The following is a 21,932-nucleotide window of genomic DNA, read 5'->3' on the forward strand; positions in this document are numbered from 1 at the left end:
ACATTTCATTTTAACTTTCATCCATTTGGGCTTTTATATGGTATTATGTTGGTATTTTGTGAATTCAATTATTTTTCAGATATTCTGTAGCTCATTTCCATATCTTTCAGCTGAAATACTTTGGTATTTCCATTTTGCAGTAAATCTATATTTTGCATTCCTACTTGAAATGAAATATCAGGATTTTCCATAGATTAGCTGTTCCAACCAGCTGTAACAGTATGTTTCAGGCTCTTATTCAGCAAGATATTTAACTAAGCAACTAGCTTGAGGCATGAGTTGTCCATGCATTGTTTTTTTTCTTCAATTACGCTTTCACTCACGCTTCATATTATGAATGGACTTAAAATATCTTACTGCCTTAACTCATTTTAATGCCTTGGCATATTGTAATCACTATCTTACTTTGTAAGATTTCCCAAATTAAATCTGTGGTACAGTATCTATAAGAAAGGAAAAAAAATATTTTCTGGACTTTTTTTAAGGTTATCAGAGCTGTAACATTGAGGACTTCTTCTTCAAGATATTTAGAATTTTGAAATATAAGTCCCTGTAAAACTGTATGTATATTCAGTCATTTGTACAGTGGAAAGTTAAACTCCCAAAAAACCCCAAACCAAATAGTCCAACAAACAACCAGAAAACAGCTTCTTAATGATATGTTAATTTTATTTCTTCGTATTGAAAAGAAAATACATACAAGGTCAATGCAGTTAAAATATATTCTAATTATACCGTTAACCCTGGTCTAGAAGGATGATTTTAATAAGCTAGACTGTCACTTCTGTTTCTCAGTTTGTATAATCCAGTCTCTTTTGATCACTAGCTGTTAATTACGTTGAATTGGTGGTGATTCTGACTTATGGATCATAGCCTAGTAAGAATTAAGCAGACAACATAAAACTCATTTTTACATTTATTTAATGAAATTACTGGTGTGTATTTGTCAGATTTCAGGACTTCACCCCTTTCAAACCTTGAGGAATTGGCAAGCTAGAGCAGTTAAAAGGTATCTATGCAGATTCCAGTCTCTCCTTGTACTTTAACAGGAAGAAGGGGAGGGTGAAAGAGAGAATCTAACACATGCAAATATGTTGTCAGTAAAATACACAAACAAAATTAAGCCTTACATTTGTTTGCAGATCATTTTCATCTGGGATACTTTAGTAAATCAAATCACAGCAGGGAGACAGTTCCAGTGACTGATGAACTTCATTATGCCTCTGAGGAGTTACTATAGCAAAAAAACTCAACTAGCAATTTAAAAAGATCTGATGTACAATACAGCAGTGCCAGTTGAAGCATTATTTTTTTTAGTATGCAGTGGTTCATAATATTTCTGTTTAGATCAAGCACAAGAAGAATGCAAAACTTTTTTTTATAACACAGCTGGACAGTAGAGTGTTACTCAGGAGTGTATTAATGTTGCTACATATAGATGCATATTCAAATATAGCCAAACATCTATTGGTGTATATTTGTATTTTCTTAATGCCATGTCACAGCAAAGCTTACTTATAAGGGATGGACTGATGAAATATAGCTCCACCAATGCACAGGTCATGAACGATTATGCACTCTTACAACCAGGGCAGATATCCGCTTCGTATTTTGCTATTGCTTCATTGTCTTCTGATGTTCAGCAGCTTGCTGTCTAATGTAACCACAAGCCAGGAAGATTTGTGGGTCAGGAAGGGATGTGTGCGTGAATTTTTCATAATGCATTTTCATAATGATATTGTGAAGGTTTCCTTTAATGGAAGATCAAAGGGGCTTTCATCTAACAGAGTTAGGGCTCGGTTTGTTTAAAAAGAGAAATCTTCACTCAAGTAGAGGAGAAAATGGAAGGTTTTCATTGTAATATCAAGTGTCTAAAGATTTTATTTTTAACCGTCAAGAAAAATTGACAAGCAAGTGACAAGTCATATATATACAGTCTAATTGCATCTTCCCCGAAGCTCAGGGTGAAAATCACATTTAGCATCTCTATTGCATGATAGAAAAAAAAAAATCCCCCTGTCAAAAAGATGCAGACTCAACCCGTGCCCCTAAATTCTAGGAGATACCCAAGATATTAGCACCATAAAATTACATATTGCAAGCTAACATCTCTCAAGCTACTGCTCTCTGCTGATTTCCTTTCCCTCTCACAGATTTTCATGTTTCTTCTTGCTGTGTTTATTTCTATTACTCTAACCTCTTCACCATTTTTCTTTCTCTTCTCCTTTCTCCTTGATTGTTGCATGCTATTAGAGTATAAAGGAGACAAGTTTTCCGCTGCACTGCATCAACTTTGACACCTCTGCTAAATTTTGCTCAATAATTATCTGATATTTTAATATGCAAAGTACCTATACTCTATTAAAGAACTGCCCTTTGAAAGATAGGTAAGTTTTAGCACACACATTCAATTAATAGAAAAGAGCCAGTAGGCACTACTCAACAATGAACAGCGTAATCCCTATCCACTGTAAATCACTTATAATTAGGAGCTGGTGCTGGTGTGAAATGCAAATGGTTGTAGTTATCACCACAGGGAAGCAGAGGGAAGAAGGGAAGCGCTCCCTTCACTCTCCAGTGCCATTAGACACAAAAAAGCAGGTTCATATGAAGACTGCAAGGGACCTGGGTGTCAATCCAACCAATTTTTCATCTTCATGCTAGCATGCCCACGAAGACATGCTATAGAGGGTGTTCATTCGGTCCCTGGGCTTCACCAAAGTCATCAAAACATTATGTGCTCTTTAAGTTACTATGCTTGGTTCAGAACTCCATGTAATTGTTGCATGTCATGATATAAAGGAAATCAAACCTCAATTAAAAGCTTAGTCTTGAACAAGCTTAGTCTTGAAAAAGAATTCACATGCAGAGCATTGCATGTAAACTGAAGACAGAGAGGGCTGCTGCCCAAAACGGTTTAGATTTAGTTTCTTCATCTAGGAAATTAATATGATAATGTTTACCACTCTCACAAGATGAGCTGAGAGTTTAAAACTTATTTATGCCTCATAAACTTTGTAAGAAATCTTGATGAGAGATAGCTGTTTGCAGAATTGCAAAGTATTGATGGATTGGATTTTTATTAAACCTGTATTGTTCTATTTTGACCTTAAAACTACCATTGCATTTCCAAGATGCCCAACCCAGAGACGTGCTGAAAATTGACCTGGATTTAATATTGCTGTATTTTTCATTTCCTCCTCTTACTGCCTTCTCAGTAGCAAAAAACTTTAATTAAATTTATTTAAAAGTTCTTTTATACTCTATCCAATATGACTTAAGTATTCCAGTATGTCTTCAAATGTACTGAAAAAACGTACCTGTTAATTTACAAAAAATGAAGGCTTAGGTTTAGCTACTCCAATCTTAACATTTCCTCTACTTCCTCTAAGACTAGTTTATTGATTCATGGCAAGTGTAATTTATGAAGTCCATGAGATTGATTCTTATCTTACTAATCTTATACTGCTACAAGTGAGATCAGAGTCTGTGTGTGCACATGATCTGCTTTTAAGGCATTTCTACTTGCAGTTTAGAGAAGGCAAATGTGACCTCTGTTAAGCAGGTCTGGACGGATGGGAGAAGAAAGGGCTGCTGAATCACCCCCCTGTAACATAGCCGAGAGGATGCATCGCATTGCACTGGAAAATGTTAAAGGTGGAAGGAGAACACTAACATCTTCTTAGTGCTCTTTTTGCAGTAAATTCTTCCATGGTAGAAATAACCACAAACACTAGTTACTGAAGACGATAGGATGTAATTCAAGATGCAAGGGCCATGCAAACACAGTCATACATACGTAGATATGCTTAAGTGTGAGATATCATCTACCACCTACAATCCTCCGTATTTAAGCATACCTGAACAATTTCATTATTAAAAGTGTACTGACATGAAATAGCAAAATTAAAGCTGTAAAAAATTTATGCACGAGCTGAAATGGTCTATGCTTACTTGACAGGGTTCTTGGCAGCATCTGGATCCTGAGCAGTTACTGTTCCTATTACACTGTTTATTGGAACATCTTCTTTGACTTCCATTATGTATGCTGGTCTGCTGAACACAGGGGGTTCATCTACATCCTCCACTTGAATTCTGACTGTAGCTGAGTCCTTGAATGGCCCCAGGTAGAGGAATCGGGGGTCCACGTGAGTATTGGTAGCTTCCACTTTCAGAATATACAAGCTTTTATTTTCAAAATCCAATGCCTGGTAAGAGAGAGAAAAAAAAAAAAAAGTTTGAGAGGTCTGTGGGGATAACTGTGGCTTGCAGCCAGATGAGCCAAATGAACAGTGGGATGTCATGGAGAGGCCTGTGCTAGGTAACGGGAGACTGAACTGCAATTAAAATGCCAGCAGAAAGGAGAAATACAGGGCTATATGCTAGTGATGATACAGTATAGGAAAAAAAACCCAACACTTTTGGGGGGAATTCTATGTCTGGAACTCCTAAACATCAATTATTCTTTCCTTCTCAATTAGTCTTAACTCTTCATGCCTTTTATTCTGTCATTTTTGACATTTTGATATTTTCTTGTCTATTCCTTGCCCCTAAGCACCACACAGTAAAGGCGAGAAGATTTTCTAGGAGCTGCTTGTTTAAATATTGGCATTCCATCACTGAAATGAAACACTGTGACATCTGGTGTCTGGACATCCAGGACCACCCATCAAGGAAAACATGATTTTATGATAGGCTATGACTATATCACACTCTGTTAAAAGTATGAAGAAGCAGCATTTAGCGACTCTTTGTTACAGTACTTGGAGAAATGTGGGGAGAGAGTAGTCACCCCGTTTTTCCATTATGTTGTAGAGGATTCACAGCTTCTGTTTGAAACAGACAGAAATGCAAACAGAGTTAGACTGATATAATAATCAGCCCCTAGAAGGCATCTCCTAAAAAACAAGTAATGACAGGTGTCGTACTGATATCAACAAGCAAGTGCATGTTCAGAAAATCTACACAATGTCTATCCAGTGATGACTGAACTTGAACTGATGGAGGATGATATCTGTAACCTTATCAAGCTTGCCTGATAACCCACTGTAAACAATATTTCTCAAACCTTTTCTGACAGCTAATGTGCAACCTAGTAGATGATGTCCATTGTGATCCAGCTGGGCACTGTGATTTTTTTTTTCCAAAGCAAAAACATGCTGATGGATTTATTCGTTACATTTTTACAAAATGTGTCAAACGAAGTTTGTCTATGTACTTTAATACATTATAGCTATACAATTCAACACATTCTGATAATGCAGAGTGTTACTGATTATTTCTGTGGTCTTAATACAGTGCCTTCTAGAAAGTGAGCAAATCCTGTAAGCGTCATAGGGAGAAAATCACAGGCGGATGGTGGTGCCTCCTTGAGTTATTCTGTGGATATGTTCAGACTGTAGAATTTTTTCTCAGTCCTATGCCACTCCCTAGGTTATTTATTCTCTGAAGTCCTTCAAAATATGTGCATTGGTTTAGTGAACGAGGGTATAACAGGAAGAACCCCAATTATTGCTTGTGTAAAAGAAACTTTACACAGCTATTTAAAGATTCCTAATACACAGCATTCAAATTAATAATCAACACATGTTACACTAAAAATGGAAAACAAATATCTGTTAGCTAAAGTTTTGACTGGTTTTTCAGAGGCTGGGATTAAGCGTGTGAAGATGTGTACCTTTTTGACAGTTATAATTCCTTCCTGTGTGTCCTTGTCTGTGGTAATTCCAAACATGTCATAGCCATCCCCCTCAGTGATGCTGTATTCAATCTCTGCGTTTTCATCCACGTCAGCATCATTAGCTTTTATCCTGCCAACTGGTGAGTCAGGTGGCGTAGACTCAGGAGCTCTGAATTGGTATGTGCCTACACCAGACAGAGAAGAAATTTTGTCAGTCAGTCTCACGGTACTTTGGACACCGTCTCTCAGCACACTGTCCATGCTGGGCATGCACGGATGAGTTAGCGAGTTGCTGTGTCTTCAGGCCTTCCTGGGGCAACAGCCTTCAGCCTTTGCCTTACTTTCATGTGGATAGAAGTAACTTATTTTTCTATTTATTTTCTAGTACAAAGGATGGGCATTTTGTTTTCCTACATACATGCATCTTTAGCAACATGTGTCCCTTTCTACATATATATATGGGTGTCTGTTGGCCATATCAAAATTGTATATGAAAAATGTCTTGAGGCCAAAAGACAAATATTAAGAATTCCCAGAGGCCAATGCAGCTTAGTAACACTAAAACCAAATACAGCCAAATGCCTATTAATAATGTGCTACTTCGAATTCTCTTCTGCAAAAAATCTACTTGGGGAATGTTGGCATTATGAAGCTGTATCTTTGGCTTTTATATTGAAGACACTTACGTCCAGAGATGTATAATTAACTCATTGGAGGCAAAGTGCTATATTTTCTCTTAAGTTGCTCTAATTTAAATGGAAACGCTTTGCCCACGGCTAAGAACAGACTTTGAACTTAAATGACAAGTTGCTTCCAATAACTTTCCCAATGACTTAACCGCCAAAGCTTGCTGATTTGTCTGATGGTATCTGCAATTATTTTCTCTAACAGCTGCTCTTGACTTTGACACACACTGACACTGTGATACACACACAGCACACACAGAGCAGTGGTTAGACAAGGCGAAAAAGAAGAAAAAGAGAGAGAAAAAGAAGGAAGAAAAGAAAGAGAGAAGGAAGGAAAGAGAGGGAAAGAGAAGTGGATGAAAACTGAATCACTTTGAATCACTTATGGCCATGAGTGGTCATTAATAGAAATTACATTCTAAGAGATCTGGCTCAAGTGATTCCCATAAATATCATAAGATACCTATCAAATTATCTGAGACAGAGGAAGGAAAATAGGCAGAAATATCTGGTATATTTATGTATGTGCTTTTGTTTCTGTATGCAAAGAATATAGGAAAATCTATTGAGGCAAATGCTTCCTGGGTGTTAAGTATTCATTTTAATAGAATTGCTCTTGGGATCATTTTACGTACTTAAATATGTTTCAAAACTTAAATATGTTAGATTAGAACAGATATCTTAAAATGCAGTCAACAACAAGGTCTAATAGAAATAATATTGATCAAGAAACATAGATTATATCAACCAAAGCTGTTTAACGGGCAGAAAAAATAATGTTTCTGTACTTTAATTCACCTGTCAGACTTTCTACTGCAACAGGAGTAAAAATATTAAACATATGTTTCCCAGTTACTGCAATTAACCTTAGCACGATCCTATTGCTTGCTTGTGTGTTGTCTTTCTCTTTCTTAAAGGAAGTCTGATACTCAGTAAGTTTATGACAGCAGAAACAATATCTGAGGTGAAAAATTAAAAATAGATGTTTGTCCATTTTACTTTAAAAACATAGAATGCAAATATTCCATACTCTGGGGGAAGCGAGGTGGATTGTCATTTACGTCGGTCAATGTGATGTTCACAGTGGTGGTTCCAGATAATCCACCCATCTGGCCTCCCATGTCCTTAGCCTGGATGACCACTTGGTATTGCTCCCTGTTTTCACGGTCCATGTTTAGCAAAGCAGTTTTAATAATACCTGAAAATATGAAAATTAAAGAGGGTGAATTCACAAGTAAGGTACTGACTTTGATGTAAATTCTTATTAAAAACCCCCACAGCCTAAAGAACAAAACAATCTCTGTGTAATAAGTAAACTTCACCCAACACAAATATTTACTGTTATGAGATGGCACATTAAATTACAGACTTGTCATATCATATCTCAGGCTGCTGCCTATGTGACAGACACAATATTAGTATTATCCCCAGAAAGATGTTCCACCTATTTGTGAGCAGTGTTATTTTACATAACTATTTGCCCCCTTTCAGTTCCATGCTAAAGTCTCTCACTGAACTGGAAAAAGGCTCTTTGTTCATCATAAAGTGCTCCATCTTTTCTCTCCTGTTCTGTCAATATTTTTATTTTGACAGATGTGGTGGGGGAAAAAAAATCTAAGTTCAGCAAGACATCATTAAAGAAGCAATACAACAACTTTAAACGGAAGAAAAGAAATTAGTTAAGAAAACTGTGAGCATCCAAGCACACCCAAGTGTATATATTTCTATTTATGCATTGATTGAACTGATTTTACCAGTCACTTCCTTCTTCAAAGGCACAAATATCAGTTATGAGGCCAACTCCTATTGAAATTCAATCATTCAGATTTACCATGAAGCAAAATGTTTGCATTCTCACTTGGTCTCTTTAGGCTAAGAACTGACTCCTTTGTAGGCAAAAGGGGTGAAATTCAAGCACTGAAATCCACAGCAAAATTCACAGCAGCTTCAACAGAGACTTATTTCTCTCTAGGAGTTCTGCAATTGATTTCCATGGCAGGAAGATCAAGCCTGTGGCTTACCTTGCTTCCCCTCTGTGTCCCATACAATCCTCTTGCTAAAAGATTATGGCTGGTGAACTCTCAGCTACATTATCCTTATTATAACTCTAGATAGAAGAGCACATAGTGTACTGCCCAAGTCAGAATGAGTGCATCAGTGCAAAAATCCTTGCTTGTAGTATCAAATACCTTATGCTTGAAGGGAAGCTCTCTTTGATCTTGGTTCTCCCTCTTTTCAGAATTATGTACGTTTTTTCACCTCAGGTTTTTCTTTGAGACATCTAATCTCTCCCTCCTTTTCCCTGCCTGAGTCTCTAAGATTTATTTTAGAAAAAATGCTAAAACCTGATTAATTCTCTGGGATAATCCATTCCTTTCCTGTAAGGATGCTGAGAAGAACTGATTTCTCCAGCTTCCAGCAACCTATCGCAATGGAGTTTCTTGAGATCCTTTGTTTCTTGTTGGAGAAGTCTGTTATAGATCTTGGGAAAGAGACCATCTATGTAGTCAGATAGTCAATGGTACAGCAGATTCAGTCAGCCACAATTCGTACATTTTACGTGCACAGGTTCCAAAGCTGTCTCTTATTCAGCCTATAAAAAATTCCAGTCGCTGTGTATAATTTAAACATCTTCCAAAAACAGAACTCAGAAGTTTTGGATTCTATTTGTGATCTTCTAGTGTAGCGCAACAGCCAATTTTACCTCTTCTATCATTATTCTTAATTAAGATTTCTTTCATAAAATTAGCATTAAAGTGATATGTTGCAGATGTACAGAAATTATAATTACTTTAAGCAAGTTTTGAAGAAGCAGGAGGAGGAAAAAAAACCCACCTGAACAAACCCTCAGTCTTAATTTAGCCATTATGAAGATCTATGACGACTAGGGACTTTTTTCCACACCCACCTGTTTCTTGTTTTCTCCTGAAAGCCAACCTACTTGGTTTAATTTAAGCATCCACGGCATTCTCTGTACCCACTGCTTGTTAAAAATGATTGAAAACTGGTTCACATCCGGTACTAATTGCATTTATTAGACTTTGCTGGTAAGATTAAAATAATGTAGGTGTCATGTTTACAGATGTATCGCTCTATTAAGTTTGTCAGATTTTGCACTAAGATGTAATCTCTTTGAAGTTTTTGTCTAATATGTCCTAGCTTGGCTTAGTATGTCATTTTAAATTACAGACATTGTCATAGAATGACAGATAAGGTCCCCTGACCTGTCTCAGATTCAACGGAGAAATATGGCTGTCCCTGGAGAATGCTGTAGACAACTTTAGCACTGTTCCCATACGTAGGATCATCGGCATCAGTTGCGGTGACTTGCACAACAAAAGTACCTGCAATGATAAATTAAAGAAAATAAAAATCCACCTGTTTTTTTTTCATGGCCAAGACAGTTTATGATGTAGAAAAAGCATAGTTCAGGTTCAGGTCAAACTTCTGGTAAAAAGTTAGAGATATTCTTACTTTGTAGAAGTTTCTTTGTTCACAAAGGACATAGATACAAACGCAAAATGATAGTTGGCTTACTCTCAGTTCATTAAAATACACAGTTATTGGCTGGGTATGTAGATCCTTCATCATATTTCTTATGAAGAAACCAGAAATTCACCCTTCCCCAGATATTGAAGGCATTCAGAATCTGAATCTAGGTCAAGAATATACTTTTGCAAATTTACTCATGCTTGTAAGGTGTTTGACATAGGAATGTAAATCTGTTTTTTTCATGTGTCTTCTAAGGAAGAAAATGGTGTTGAATCCTAGGCAAAGTGTTAACAAACAAAAAATGAGCTTAGGTTTTGGCATTTAAAATAGATTTGTGAATAAAGTAATCACTTCACATATTAAAATATGAATATTAGGTTCTCTCTTCAACAGATGAGGTTTCATCCATGTGACAAGTCCCATGAATGAGAGGAGAGTATGCCCCAAAGTCTTTATTTTCATATTGCTTGAGCTTTATTTTAATCTCATTCTTGATTATGATTAATTACTCCTTCTCTCCCTGGATATTATCTCAGATTAGAAATGTGCTTCTTGCAGTTTAACCATCTATCGCTCTCTGACAAAGAAATCAAAATGACCTCCCTAAGAATCAGAGACAAAGAATCAAAACCTGTCAGCTTCTCTGGAAAAGATCCAATCTTAAAATCATATTTCAAGGAAGCTATTTTCTTTTCTTTTATTGATTGATTCTTACAGCTTGATACATTTTAAATCAATAGAAAGATTTCAACGGACTTCAGTGGACTTTGGAGCTTTTTTCTTTTGCATGAAAAGAGCAACAAAGGTCATCAGAAGTTAATGACATATCTCAGAATCAGTGATGAGTTGACTCAGGTGACAGTTTTCGCTCCTGAAGTATGTACAACCACTTCTGCACTTTTCCATTTTTTTTACCTTCCTGAACTAAAGAAGGGCTGCTGAATAGATCTAGGGATGGTACGGACACACTTTGGTGACCATGGTTTACCATATTATTACACTGCTACTAAATCATGTTAACAAAACATATTAAATTCTTTACAGGTGTGATGTAACACAGCTTAGCTCAGCTCACTTTCACTGTGAGCTAAACTAGATTGTATTAACTTGCATTTTCTGTGGTACAACGGAGGCAGTGGGTTTCACTCATCTGACACCTCTGATTCCAGCAAACTTTTGTCACTGTTTTCCTGGAGTGAGAGGTGCTTTTACTCTAGACTCAAACAGCGGATGTCTGTATTCAGTGCCTGTAAACTTTGGGCCCTTCATTAAGTCCTCGGAAAGAACGCAGACCAGACACTGAAAACAATTGTTGGTTAGCACCTACCAACATCTGACATTTCAGGAATGCTGGCATTGTAAACGTCCTTTGTAAACATTGGCTCATTGTCATTGATATCATGGATCTTAATGATGAACTCAGATTCTGGTTCCACTGGCCTTCCAGTCCTTCTGTTTATAGCCTGGGCACGGAGTATGTATACAGGCTTTTCCTCCCTGTCGAGCCTCTTTGTGGCCTGGATGTCACCAGTGTTTTCATTGATAATGAAGAGGTCTCCTGCTCCATCTCCAGAGAGGATGTACTTAAGTGATCCATCGCCTTTATCCTGGTCTGAATGCAGCTGGTGGTGAAATGGGAATAAAAAAAAGAAAGGAAAATAAATAATTGGGACACAATTTTAGATACTTTAACTGGTACCGTGATACATGCTCTACTGTTTTTAATACCCAGCCGAAGGCTGTACACTGCTTTTGGGAAATGAGATGATACCACAGTAGAAGCAGTGAATTGATAGAGTTGTGTCTTGATGTTGGAATTGCAATGGTCTGCAATATTGTAAGAAAGTGCCTGAGGAAATCCATGAACTGAAACTGCAGATCACTTTCCCAAGCTAAGCATACATCAATGAGATCTAAATGCTAGTGGCTTAGGTGAAATCCTATGAATATGTAGGACAGTGAGATCCTACAGTGGAAAAACATTAGAATCTGGAATTGCAGTAAGCAAAGAATTAAAAAGTGGCCAGGCCAGCCACTTCTTGAGTTTAAATTCTGTATGCTCTGTTCTCACAGACGCTATGCAATATACCACATTATGCAATATACCACACAGTGCACAACATAATAGCATACTAAATACATACACGAATAGCAGATAAACATATGCATTCACAGATATGGCAAACTAAGAGCAGAGGCAGGCAGGCATACTAGACCATTCCAGTACTGGCAATGAAAAGATCAGTTGCCTTATCAAAGGGACATGGACCAAGGTGAAACATGGTGGGTGCAGAGGGAAGAAGTGGCAATTCGCATACAAAGTGTGAGCTGCCCAAACAATCTGCTTTTTTTGCCATGAGATTTTCCGCATCTCTTGAAACGCTGCTTAGCCCACGCACAAGGTATGACCAATTAAATCATACTCTTATGGCTGTTCATTTGATAAAGGCTTATTTACCCCTCATAGCCTTAAAATCAAGGCTAACAACTACGATTTATTTTGTTGTTACATTAGAGAAAATAAAAATTCAAAGAAATGAAACATTAAAATGGCTTCTAAAGTCAGGGCAGAGGTGATGAAATTAATGGGAAAAAATGAATCTATCAGGTAGCAGATTCCTGGAAATTGTCGATATCATAGAAAAGACGCGTTTATGAGTTAGGAGAGCTGGACTTTCTCAACCAGCTCTTTGTTTCTCTTTACCTGCATACAAGTTAGAAAAAAAATACCTGGTTGGCTATGTGTCAAAGTATTGCTGGATGGCACGCTTTATAGAAGAGAAAGATTTGTAGGCTGAAAGAATATAGAAAATCTTCAGATAGACTTTACCAATGCCTGGCTATGCCCCTACCATGCTGGAAAGGCAGTCTCCAGCATGACCATATGGTCAATGTTTTGGGCTTCCTTCAACTTTCTTCCCAGAGCAGTGCTATGCTGGCAGCCTACTCACAACTCAGTGGCACAGTGCTCCACCATGTGCTCTTATACCTATAGTCCCTTCAGAAAGGATGCCCCATGCAACAAGTCTGCCTTTAAGGACAAAACTCTTTGTCACCACACATGCCAAAAATGTCCAAAAATATAAAATACCAGAACTGTAGCATGTTTAATCATTAGCAGATGTGCTGAGGCACCCTTTTTAATTTTCTCCTTCAGGAAGAAAATGGACATTCCATGCAATTTTGCACAGAGCCGTCTCTCTTGATAATAAGAATATCTATAAGTAGCTTGCATGCTGCACTTTTCATAAGCAGATTTCAAAACCCTTCAGAAAAGGAGTCAATACCATTTGCTTTGGTTTTGGATAACAAAGCATAGAAACTTGAAGTTTCTCAGAAAGCTAGTCTTGGAACCTGGAATGGAGTTCAGGTCTCCTGAGTCCCATTCAATTGGCCAATACACTCGGCCATAAGGCCTAGAGGAATTATACAGTTTATTAGATATAACCTCAGCCTCTGATGAATATCTGTTAGACCTGCTTGTTAAGAAGTCAGACTAGAAGTCTACTGTAGGAAGTAATTTCAATAGGATATTTGAGTATAATATTCTCAAAGGCAACCTGCAACAAAAAAGGCATGAAAAGAATTTTGTCTTCAAAACCGTGTATTTTTTATGATTGTTTCACATGAAAAAATCAACTTCTGTTTTCCTTGAAAGCCTCTTTAACTTTGTCTGTATCATATTGGGAGTAAAACAGCCCTTGGTAACAGACTATCATTAATTCACACGAATCATGGTATAGTGCTGTTGTGAGACTTGTTACAGGCTGAACTCCCAAACTCACTTTTATCATCATTTTAATTAAACCTGGTTTCAATGAACAAGGTAGCAAAAAGGTCAAGCTAGAAAAGGTGCTGGAACCACTGGGAATTATCTTCCATAATATTATTTACCTAGCCCAGACCATCTAAAGAGCTAAAAATGGAAACTTGTGTGATTTTTTCAAGTCCGCAGTTTATGAAATTTCCATTCCTCCTCCACCTGTGTAAGATTGACTAACTATAACTTTGGATATCAAGACAAAGTATATCTCATTGTAATGACTCATCAATATTGAGAATGAGGTGATCTTCATCCAAGGTTCAATCTCTAGCCTTTCAGCAAAAGCACTAACTTTTGAAAATAAACACTCCCTCTGACAAGATCCTTTCCAACTTCAGTACCTTTACTTTTACAACTTTCCTAAGACAAGACAGAACAAACTAAGCGCTCAGTTGGCCATGCTGTATGTGGATTATTTACTGTGAGAGCGAGACCTGGGGGAGGTCATGTTCTATGTACCAGTATATACTATGTAGAGCTAAGGCTGGGTGAGTGCTTGGTCTTCAAACCAACAGTGAACTTACAGTGTGTCACCATGTATGGCCTCAAGAACCTGGTTCACAAAGGGTCTCAAAAGGTATGATTAGAATCTGTTGGATTTCAGTAAACTAGGATAGTTCTCTACCTGCTTGCCATCAGGGTTTTTGTGGGATAGGTCCATATCAAAACACCAGCATCAACTGCTTAATAGCTGGGCCAAAATAGTTTGGATTTTGTTCCCTTCTTTTCAGAAAAAAAAATAATGGTTTTATATATTAGAAAAAACAAGCAGTTGTCTAGAAAAGCTTCTCATAGATAATAAATTTGTAACATTCACTTGTGAAGAAAATATACAAAAAATTGATCTATTATTTTCGATTATGTTATCTCTCCTTGACTGTTTGCTTGATAGAAAAGTTTTTATCCAGGCAAAGACAATCATCTGTTTTATTTTCTCTTAAGCGTCAGTTTATCTTGGAAGCAATATTTTGTCTGTGTGACCTATACAAAGGGGGTAATTGCTACTGTAACCAGATTGAAAAAAAATAAATTGGGAATAAAATTAAAGGAGAAAAAAATAGTGCAAGTTGAGGCCAAAAGAAGGGCCTGGAGGTGAGATGCACTTAAGAATACAGTTGATGGTTTTGTCTATAAAACTTAACACCATTCTTAGGTTATGAGGATGAAATAAGTAGTAATAACAACCCCTCCTTTCCTTTTAAGTTGAAGTTATTTTTCACTACCCAGACACCTCATTGCAAAGGAAGTTTGCTGTGATGAGGTATGTGCATAAAATACACTGCAGATGCTTTTACAAGGACCGATCCTAGCCAATGCAAGATATTAAAGCTTCACTCTGTGTGATAACCAGTGTTGCAAAAGACTGTCCATTATCCACTGCATAAAGTTGGTCAGATAAATGGACCATGGCAGATAGTCACGGGATACAATAAAACGTCTTGGGACACAGTGCTCATGTCATCTGGGCTGTATCATATTACCACTCCTCAAGACCAAGTTACTTCAGCCAAAGGTTTTTAGGACTCCATATAAAGGTATATTTTTATTTCCATAGGAACTCAATGACATTCGTTTCAATTGGTGACTGAACTGAGCAATACCCCAAAGGTAAGAATAATTGTGAAGAAGTAAGTCTATGCAATAAAAAGTAGATGCATCAGCAATTGGACTGTATTAATATTACAGTAAATTGATTCATTCAAAATCTAATCTGGACACTTTTGTGAAATTGTCCATCAATCACTGGCTAAGGGTGAGGATGAACGACAAATTGAAGATTTTACTATGCCCTAGGCGTACTTCCACTCATTTTAGTTTAATACCACTGTTAAGTGAACCATGTGGTCTGCTTTTAATGACTTCCAGTCAGATAAAAACTGCCCAGACTCTTTCTTCTGCCACCCCCAAAATGTCCCAGCCCAAAACATTCAAATACAGCTGCCTGAAAACAGGGAAGGCTTCACAGCTCCAGCAAAAAGTGCACACAGGACTGCAGCATTACCCGCCTGTATATGACATTCTGCTTGTTGTCACATACATAATTACTTTAAAAGGAGAGTTGTTTTTATTGTCAAATTAGCTGCAGTTTGGAGCAGCCTCCTCTGGCAGAGCTCTGTGAAAGTGCTAAGCTTCAGCTCAATGTAAAGGAAAAGGCAAGGGAAAGCTGTGCTCAAAGTATTTGTACTGTGAGCATTTATTATTTTTTTATTTATTTCTGGAATGAATATGTTTACAGCATTTGTGTTCATCTCCAATAGATAGCTTCACTTTAAAACAATATTGCAGGAAAATTTTACCAGGGTCTTAAATGTTGAGTTGGAGCTATGCTACACACACAGGAATTACTTCAGCAAAGCATGTGGGAAGAATTTAAGGATGTCTTTCATGTGCTTTTGCAGTAAGACTACAAAATGATACGTCACAAAAACAGCAGATCCAACTGGCTTTAAGTTGCACAAGCCATTACTGCCCGTCTCTGCCATTATACAGTCAGGAGCTATACTCCACAATGTCGGCAGCACTTCCAAAAGCAGTGTCAGTGTGTCTGCACAGAGGTGAGGGATGGCGGCTCCCCGGGTGGGTGACAGCAGGGCCCAGCAGGCAGGGCCCATCCCACCGCCCCAGCCAGGAGTGTGCAGATGGGGACACTGGGGCAGCCCCAGCCCCCATCATTGGGCACCTCCCTGGGGATGGAGAGAGGTCAAGTCCAGGCCAGACATGGGCCCACAGGTGGGCCCGGCTCAGCGGGGCCCATGGCCGGGCAGGGCAGGGCTGTGGGGGGCTAGAGACTGGCCCTGCTGTGGCGTTGCTGGGGCAGGGGCTGACACCCTGGGGGTGCTGGGCCTTGGGCAGGTCGGGGGGAGCCCTGGGGGGTGACATGGGGTGCTGGGCCCTGGGTAGGTCGGGGGGAGCCCTGTGGGTCTGACATGGGGTGCTGGGCCTTGGGCAGGAGGGGGGAGCCCCGCGGGCTGGGCAGGGACGGTCAGAGCTGGCGGTGCCTCAGGGCCCCTTTCTAACCACGCTACACTCACCCTGATACGAAACTATGCAAACAGCAGTACCAAAACTATGTAATGAAAGTGAGATCCCATATATTTTAATCAGTTGAGGCTAAGCGCTAACTTTTTTGTGTGTTTAAATGGAATACGTTAGAGACAAGCGGCATTCTACCATGCATATGTGTAACAAGGTTGTTCTGAAAATGTACTTTTATGGCTGTGGTAATTAAATTACAAAAAATTGAAATTGCAGGCCGTGGATATTCTCCAGAATAAAATAACATCCCTCCTCTACCTCACTCTGTAAAACTGATTTAAACAGCATAGTTAATCTCATTTATGAAGTGGCTTTAGGTTATGTAAGACATCTGTAAATTGCAGTTTAGCTCCCACTAATGTCATATTGCTGGCTATGATACCTAGTAATTTGGTGGGTAAGATGGGTTTCCATCCATCCTACAGACCAAATTCTGTTTCCTGTCGTGAATATAACACCCTACTCGCTGAATTTCAGAGCGGTTACTGAACCTCTGCAAAGATCAAAGTCAATCGACCTTGGGATGTACACACTGAGCCACCAACCTACAATTATCCAGAAATAAGCTGCCTGTTGCGTCTTATTATTTATTTGTATTTATAAGAAGAACTTGCTATTCTGGGGTTGCTGTGGTCACATTTTTGCCTCCTAACAAAATAATGAACTACAGACCAATTACTAAAATAGTAAGTAGGCAATTGGTAGGTAGCTAACCGAGAGAATCACGGGTTTACTCTTAGCAGTATTCATAACACATGATTTCACTCCAAATTGAATAGATCCAAACAGTGGAGTTTATGAACAAATTCAACCGCATATATTGCTTGAGGTTACACAGTGCAATGTCACAGCATTCAGAAAAAATAAAGCATTCAAAATGAAACTGCTAATACTATAATATTGCACACAGTTTCTATTTCAGAATAGTAACAACCTTGTACTCTTCCCTGTCTCTTCTGGTGCTCTGTATTCCCATAACATCAACCAACCTCCTCAATTAATATAATAATCGACACCATTAATATCATCAACATATTAATATCATCAAATAATCGGCAACAAAGTTTTTACTCCACTTGGTGACTGCTCCAGCCCGTGTTCTCAAAACTTCTTGACTGCAAAATGTTGCTACTTCTCATGTTCCCTAAATACTGATTGAAGAAAATACAGCATGGGCTGTGGTTGGTGGCAGCTTATACGTGTATTTATGGAACAGCCAGCTGACCAAACAGTCAAGGCACAATGTAGGTTTATTTGCATTATGCAGCTACCGTTCTTCCAAATTGTGTATGAAATCAATGGTTTTGACACCTTTATTCCTCTCTAAAATTTATTTGAAAGCAGTTAATGGACTTTAAAATTATTTAGAGGAGGCCAGTGGAGCGAGATAGAGGCTAAAGCGCTGAAGCTAGTTATCTGCTGAGGTCAGATAGCTGGAAGGTTATGTCAAGACTTAGGTACCTACCCTTAGGGACCACTGTTTCAAAAATGTAGCTTAAATTTCTGTTAAAAATGGGAGGATAGATGCTAAAAAAGACAATGGGAGAAAGATGCTACAGTGCTTCCAACTTTTCTTGGTGTTTAGAGAAACTAGAAAAGAGGATTCCTTTCTGTTCTTATATAAAGCATTTTGAAAATTATAGGAACATTTATACTTTACATCCTCAAAAGAGCTGGAGAGCTGGAGTTTGAAGATTCAAGCTCTGTCATTTTCAGAGAAAATAAAACAACAAAGAAATATTTGAGAAGATTAAAAAAGGAATGCAAACAGACCCAGCCTTACCAGATGACAGCACCATGATTCCAGAAGTACAGCTGTCAGAAACAGCAGCTGTTAGAATGCTACAACAGACGTTTAAAGTAGATTCCAACTTTTTTGTATCTCCTCACTAACCCAAGATCTGCTGTCCTAAGCAATCAGCAGTCTTCATTGTTCATCACTTTTCTTGACTTTACAGATGTCATGGTTTATAGAATACTTAAATTAGTTAACTACAGTAAGTGATTAGTTTACTATAGTAAGTATAGTTATTATACTATAATTACTACAGTAAACCTGAATATGGCTCAGTGTGACTGATTCCTGAGTGTTTCAGTTTGTTAATGCAGTTTTCACTTCCTTGCTTCCCACTATGCCTAGTGAAGAAAAAGGTGCAAAAGGTACGCAGTTCCTATTTGTTAAGAAATTGCCCCTCTAGTGATTAGGAAGAATCTTGTTTCCCAGATTAGTTGTGCTGTTCTTGTGCCAGCATTGTTTTTCTGTTTTATGAACCTCCTCCCACATATATACATTCTTCCTCATCCAACATTTATAGATAATAATTCCATATGCTCTCACTATTTTTCTTTGCTGCGCTACCAGCCTATATACTTCACTTGCAAAATAGGCACTTCTGAGTCCTCAGCTGGAATCCCGTTTACAACCTCAGCCTCTCATTTTCAAGTCAAGTGGATTCCAAAAAGAGCCAGTGAAGAGAAGGCCAGATATGAAGGGCTGATGATCCTAGTCGTTTTTCTGTAATTGCTACATTTCTATTGGCCTTCCTTCTGTATGAATGGACACAGGTCTTTGAACAATTATGTTCATATTTTCCTATCTCTATTAGAGAATGAGTACAAACATTTGCCATTTTCATTACCGTATCGAACTAGCATCTTCCTGTCATCCCATGACTGACTAAAACACTCAAGTTTTTCTCCTTCTCTTGCTGTTTCTAATGTATGGTCATTCAGTGTGTATTCAGGGTTTTTTTAATGACTTCTGTTTCAAGAACATTGCATTTTTATCCTGTTTCTATTCCTTCCATTTTCTAGGGCATCCTTTTCTTCCTGTAGGATATTCTGGTCAGCAATAGTCTGAGTATACCAGGAAAAGAGTAAAAGAGTAATGCCCTCTATGGGCCCCCTTTAACCTAAGTACTGGTTCTTAGCTCTAACCCTGAGGTTTTTACCAAAAAAATTCCATGACATTCTAAAAAATTGAAAAAATGCTAAAATTGCAACTACTGCAAATAAATAGTGAAAAAAGTTAGATGTCAGATAAAAGTGTTCAGTAACAGCAGTATCGTCTGCAAAAAAAGATTGTCCTGATATCAAGAACTATAGGAGGAATAAAAATACACCTAGAAAAACCCCCACCAGGGTGATGCTGTCTTGCTGTTTCTTGAGAGTATAAAAATGTCAGTGATCTTTCTCATTCACTCTCAAAAGTAGGAGTACCACTCTGTTCCCTGTAAATGAATGACACTAAGAGAAACCAAAACCCAGTTTTCTGCTGCTGAACAGCTTCAGGAAATGAATGGACCAAAAGGCACTACGAACATTTCAAGATTCAGAAGCAACCAGGTACTCAAAAGGCAAACTGACAATGAAAGATGGCGGCATCTGATTTCAAAACAAACAAACAAAACATAGAAAAGACACTATAATAAGAGTATAGGGCACTGTGTGTGTGTGGGGAAGACTAAGAAATAGAGTATAAAGGGCACTGGAATAAGAATTTGTCATTAGACCAGAGACAAGAGGTGAAGTGCTCCCACTTTGGAGCCTCTAGGCTCACACCCTCCAGACTGGCTGGAAGGCTCCCTTCGTTCTCTTTTTGCGAGGGCTATATGTGAGGCTGCACGGCCTGAGATAGACAGGGAAAACAGTCTGGCTGATGTTGTGGTCCTTGGTTTATGGAATAGGCTGCCCAAACAGTAGTTGGGAACCTGTTTTTTATTTTAAATGTATGAAGCTAAGAATAAACATCCATGCTCTGGTGACTCACACCTTTATTACACAACCTTCAAGATCACAAATGGGTTTTCTAACCTGAAGTGCAAACATGCAGCCACAGCTAATCAGCTCTGCAAAAAAATCAATTGGAAAGTGTCAATCCTTTCAACATTGCCCAGGGCCTATCAACTCTTTTCCCTCTTGGGTTCTCCAACTGCTGCTGCTCTTCATTGTGATTAAAGAGGGACAATGGCACAAGAGCTTTTGTCCCGCACTGCGGTGTGTCAAACTAGAAAGGTCCCTTATTCTGTTGGCCCTTCTCTCTAGGGGCAACTCGTTATCAGATCTTAATGAATATTTAGCAAATCTGCAAACTAGGTAAAGGTGTCTCCATGTTTTCCTGAGCTGAGTGCTGCTGAGCTCTTTTGTGGTAATGCAGTTTTATTTGTTCCTTTTCCTATTATCTGTAAGCACAATTATAGCAGGCATTTACAAAGTATGCCTTTAAAAAGACAAACAGGTCTTTAATTTATAAGACTCAAGAGACTGTGGTGTCAAGTCTGATCTCTATACATATGGGCCCTTGAATTTCATGTCCTTTTTCAAACTTCTTGCTTTTCTTTGAACTAATGTATAACAGTAAGAAAGATAACCAATATTCCTTTTAGACTCTAAGGAACTCAAAACAATTCTGCCTCTGAGTAATAGCTGACCTCTCACTTAAAAAAAATAAAAATCCTTGGTTGTAAACTGAATTTTCCCAGTTTTACTTATGTCAGTTGGGTTTCATTATGCCTTTGTCTGAAAGATTAAAGAGCCCTCTCCAGCTAAACAGTAGTGACGGTAACAAAAGAGCATTGTACAGACTTCTGCAATTACCCTCACAAAAGAATGGAGATCTGGTTGTTCTCTTAAGGAAGGACAAGGCAGTTTAAAAAAAAAAGAAGTTTTATGCTTTTTGGTCCATCTATTTCAGCATCTGGCATTTCTTTGTCATGCTGACATCATTCCTTTTTGCCAGTGTTTTTGAACTGTGTGGTAGCAACGGCACCTGGTAGATATGAGGAAAGGTTTTAGTTGAGGCACCAGCATTCACTTACTAAAAAGCATAAAGAAATTAGCCACCTTCAGATTTGTCATACCCTCGCTCAGGTACTGAGAAAACTCTCTTACATGAATAGCTGAACAGTATATTAGGAGAGACTAAAAGTTATATTTTAACCTAGTGCATACACTTCAGTGATCAAGAATAAAAATTCAAGCCCTTGAATCCTTGAAAGCCATAAAGAACTGTACAAGTCATTTTGTTTTAGAAGACAGGCTTTCTCATCACTGCAAATTTACCACCATAACTGAATAGTCAGTCATTGGATTCAAGTGTGAGTCTTAAAGGCTAAATGGGAAAATTAGTTTGAGGCATCACTGATGATTTCCTTGGTATATAAAAAAAATAGAAACAAGGAGTGAAGTGCTTTTAAGTGTGTCTCTGACAAAACAC

General features: G+C 38.2%; 1 protein-coding gene across 1 annotated transcript in view; it reads right to left on the bottom strand.

The window, feature by feature from the left end:
- Nucleotides 1–21,932, bottom strand: part of LOC134511711 (cadherin-6) — a 106,982-nt gene that overhangs the window by 19,204 nt on the left and 65,846 nt on the right. Inside the window, exons 3-7 of the mRNA XM_063326091.1 lie at nucleotides 11,186–11,480; nucleotides 9,591–9,710; nucleotides 7,397–7,564; nucleotides 5,678–5,865; nucleotides 3,955–4,208 (exon numbers count right to left, since the gene is read on the bottom strand). Of these exons, the coding sequence (XP_063182161.1) occupies nucleotides 3,955–4,208; nucleotides 5,678–5,865; nucleotides 7,397–7,564; nucleotides 9,591–9,710; nucleotides 11,186–11,480 (1,025 nt within the window). The remainder of the gene's footprint in view (nucleotides 1–3,954; nucleotides 4,209–5,677; nucleotides 5,866–7,396; nucleotides 7,565–9,590; nucleotides 9,711–11,185; nucleotides 11,481–21,932) is intronic.

Source organism: Chroicocephalus ridibundus, chromosome 2 (assembly GCF_963924245.1).
Source record: "Chroicocephalus ridibundus chromosome 2, bChrRid1.1, whole genome shotgun sequence".
NCBI classification, from domain to species: domain Eukaryota; kingdom Metazoa; phylum Chordata; class Aves; order Charadriiformes; family Laridae; genus Chroicocephalus; species Chroicocephalus ridibundus.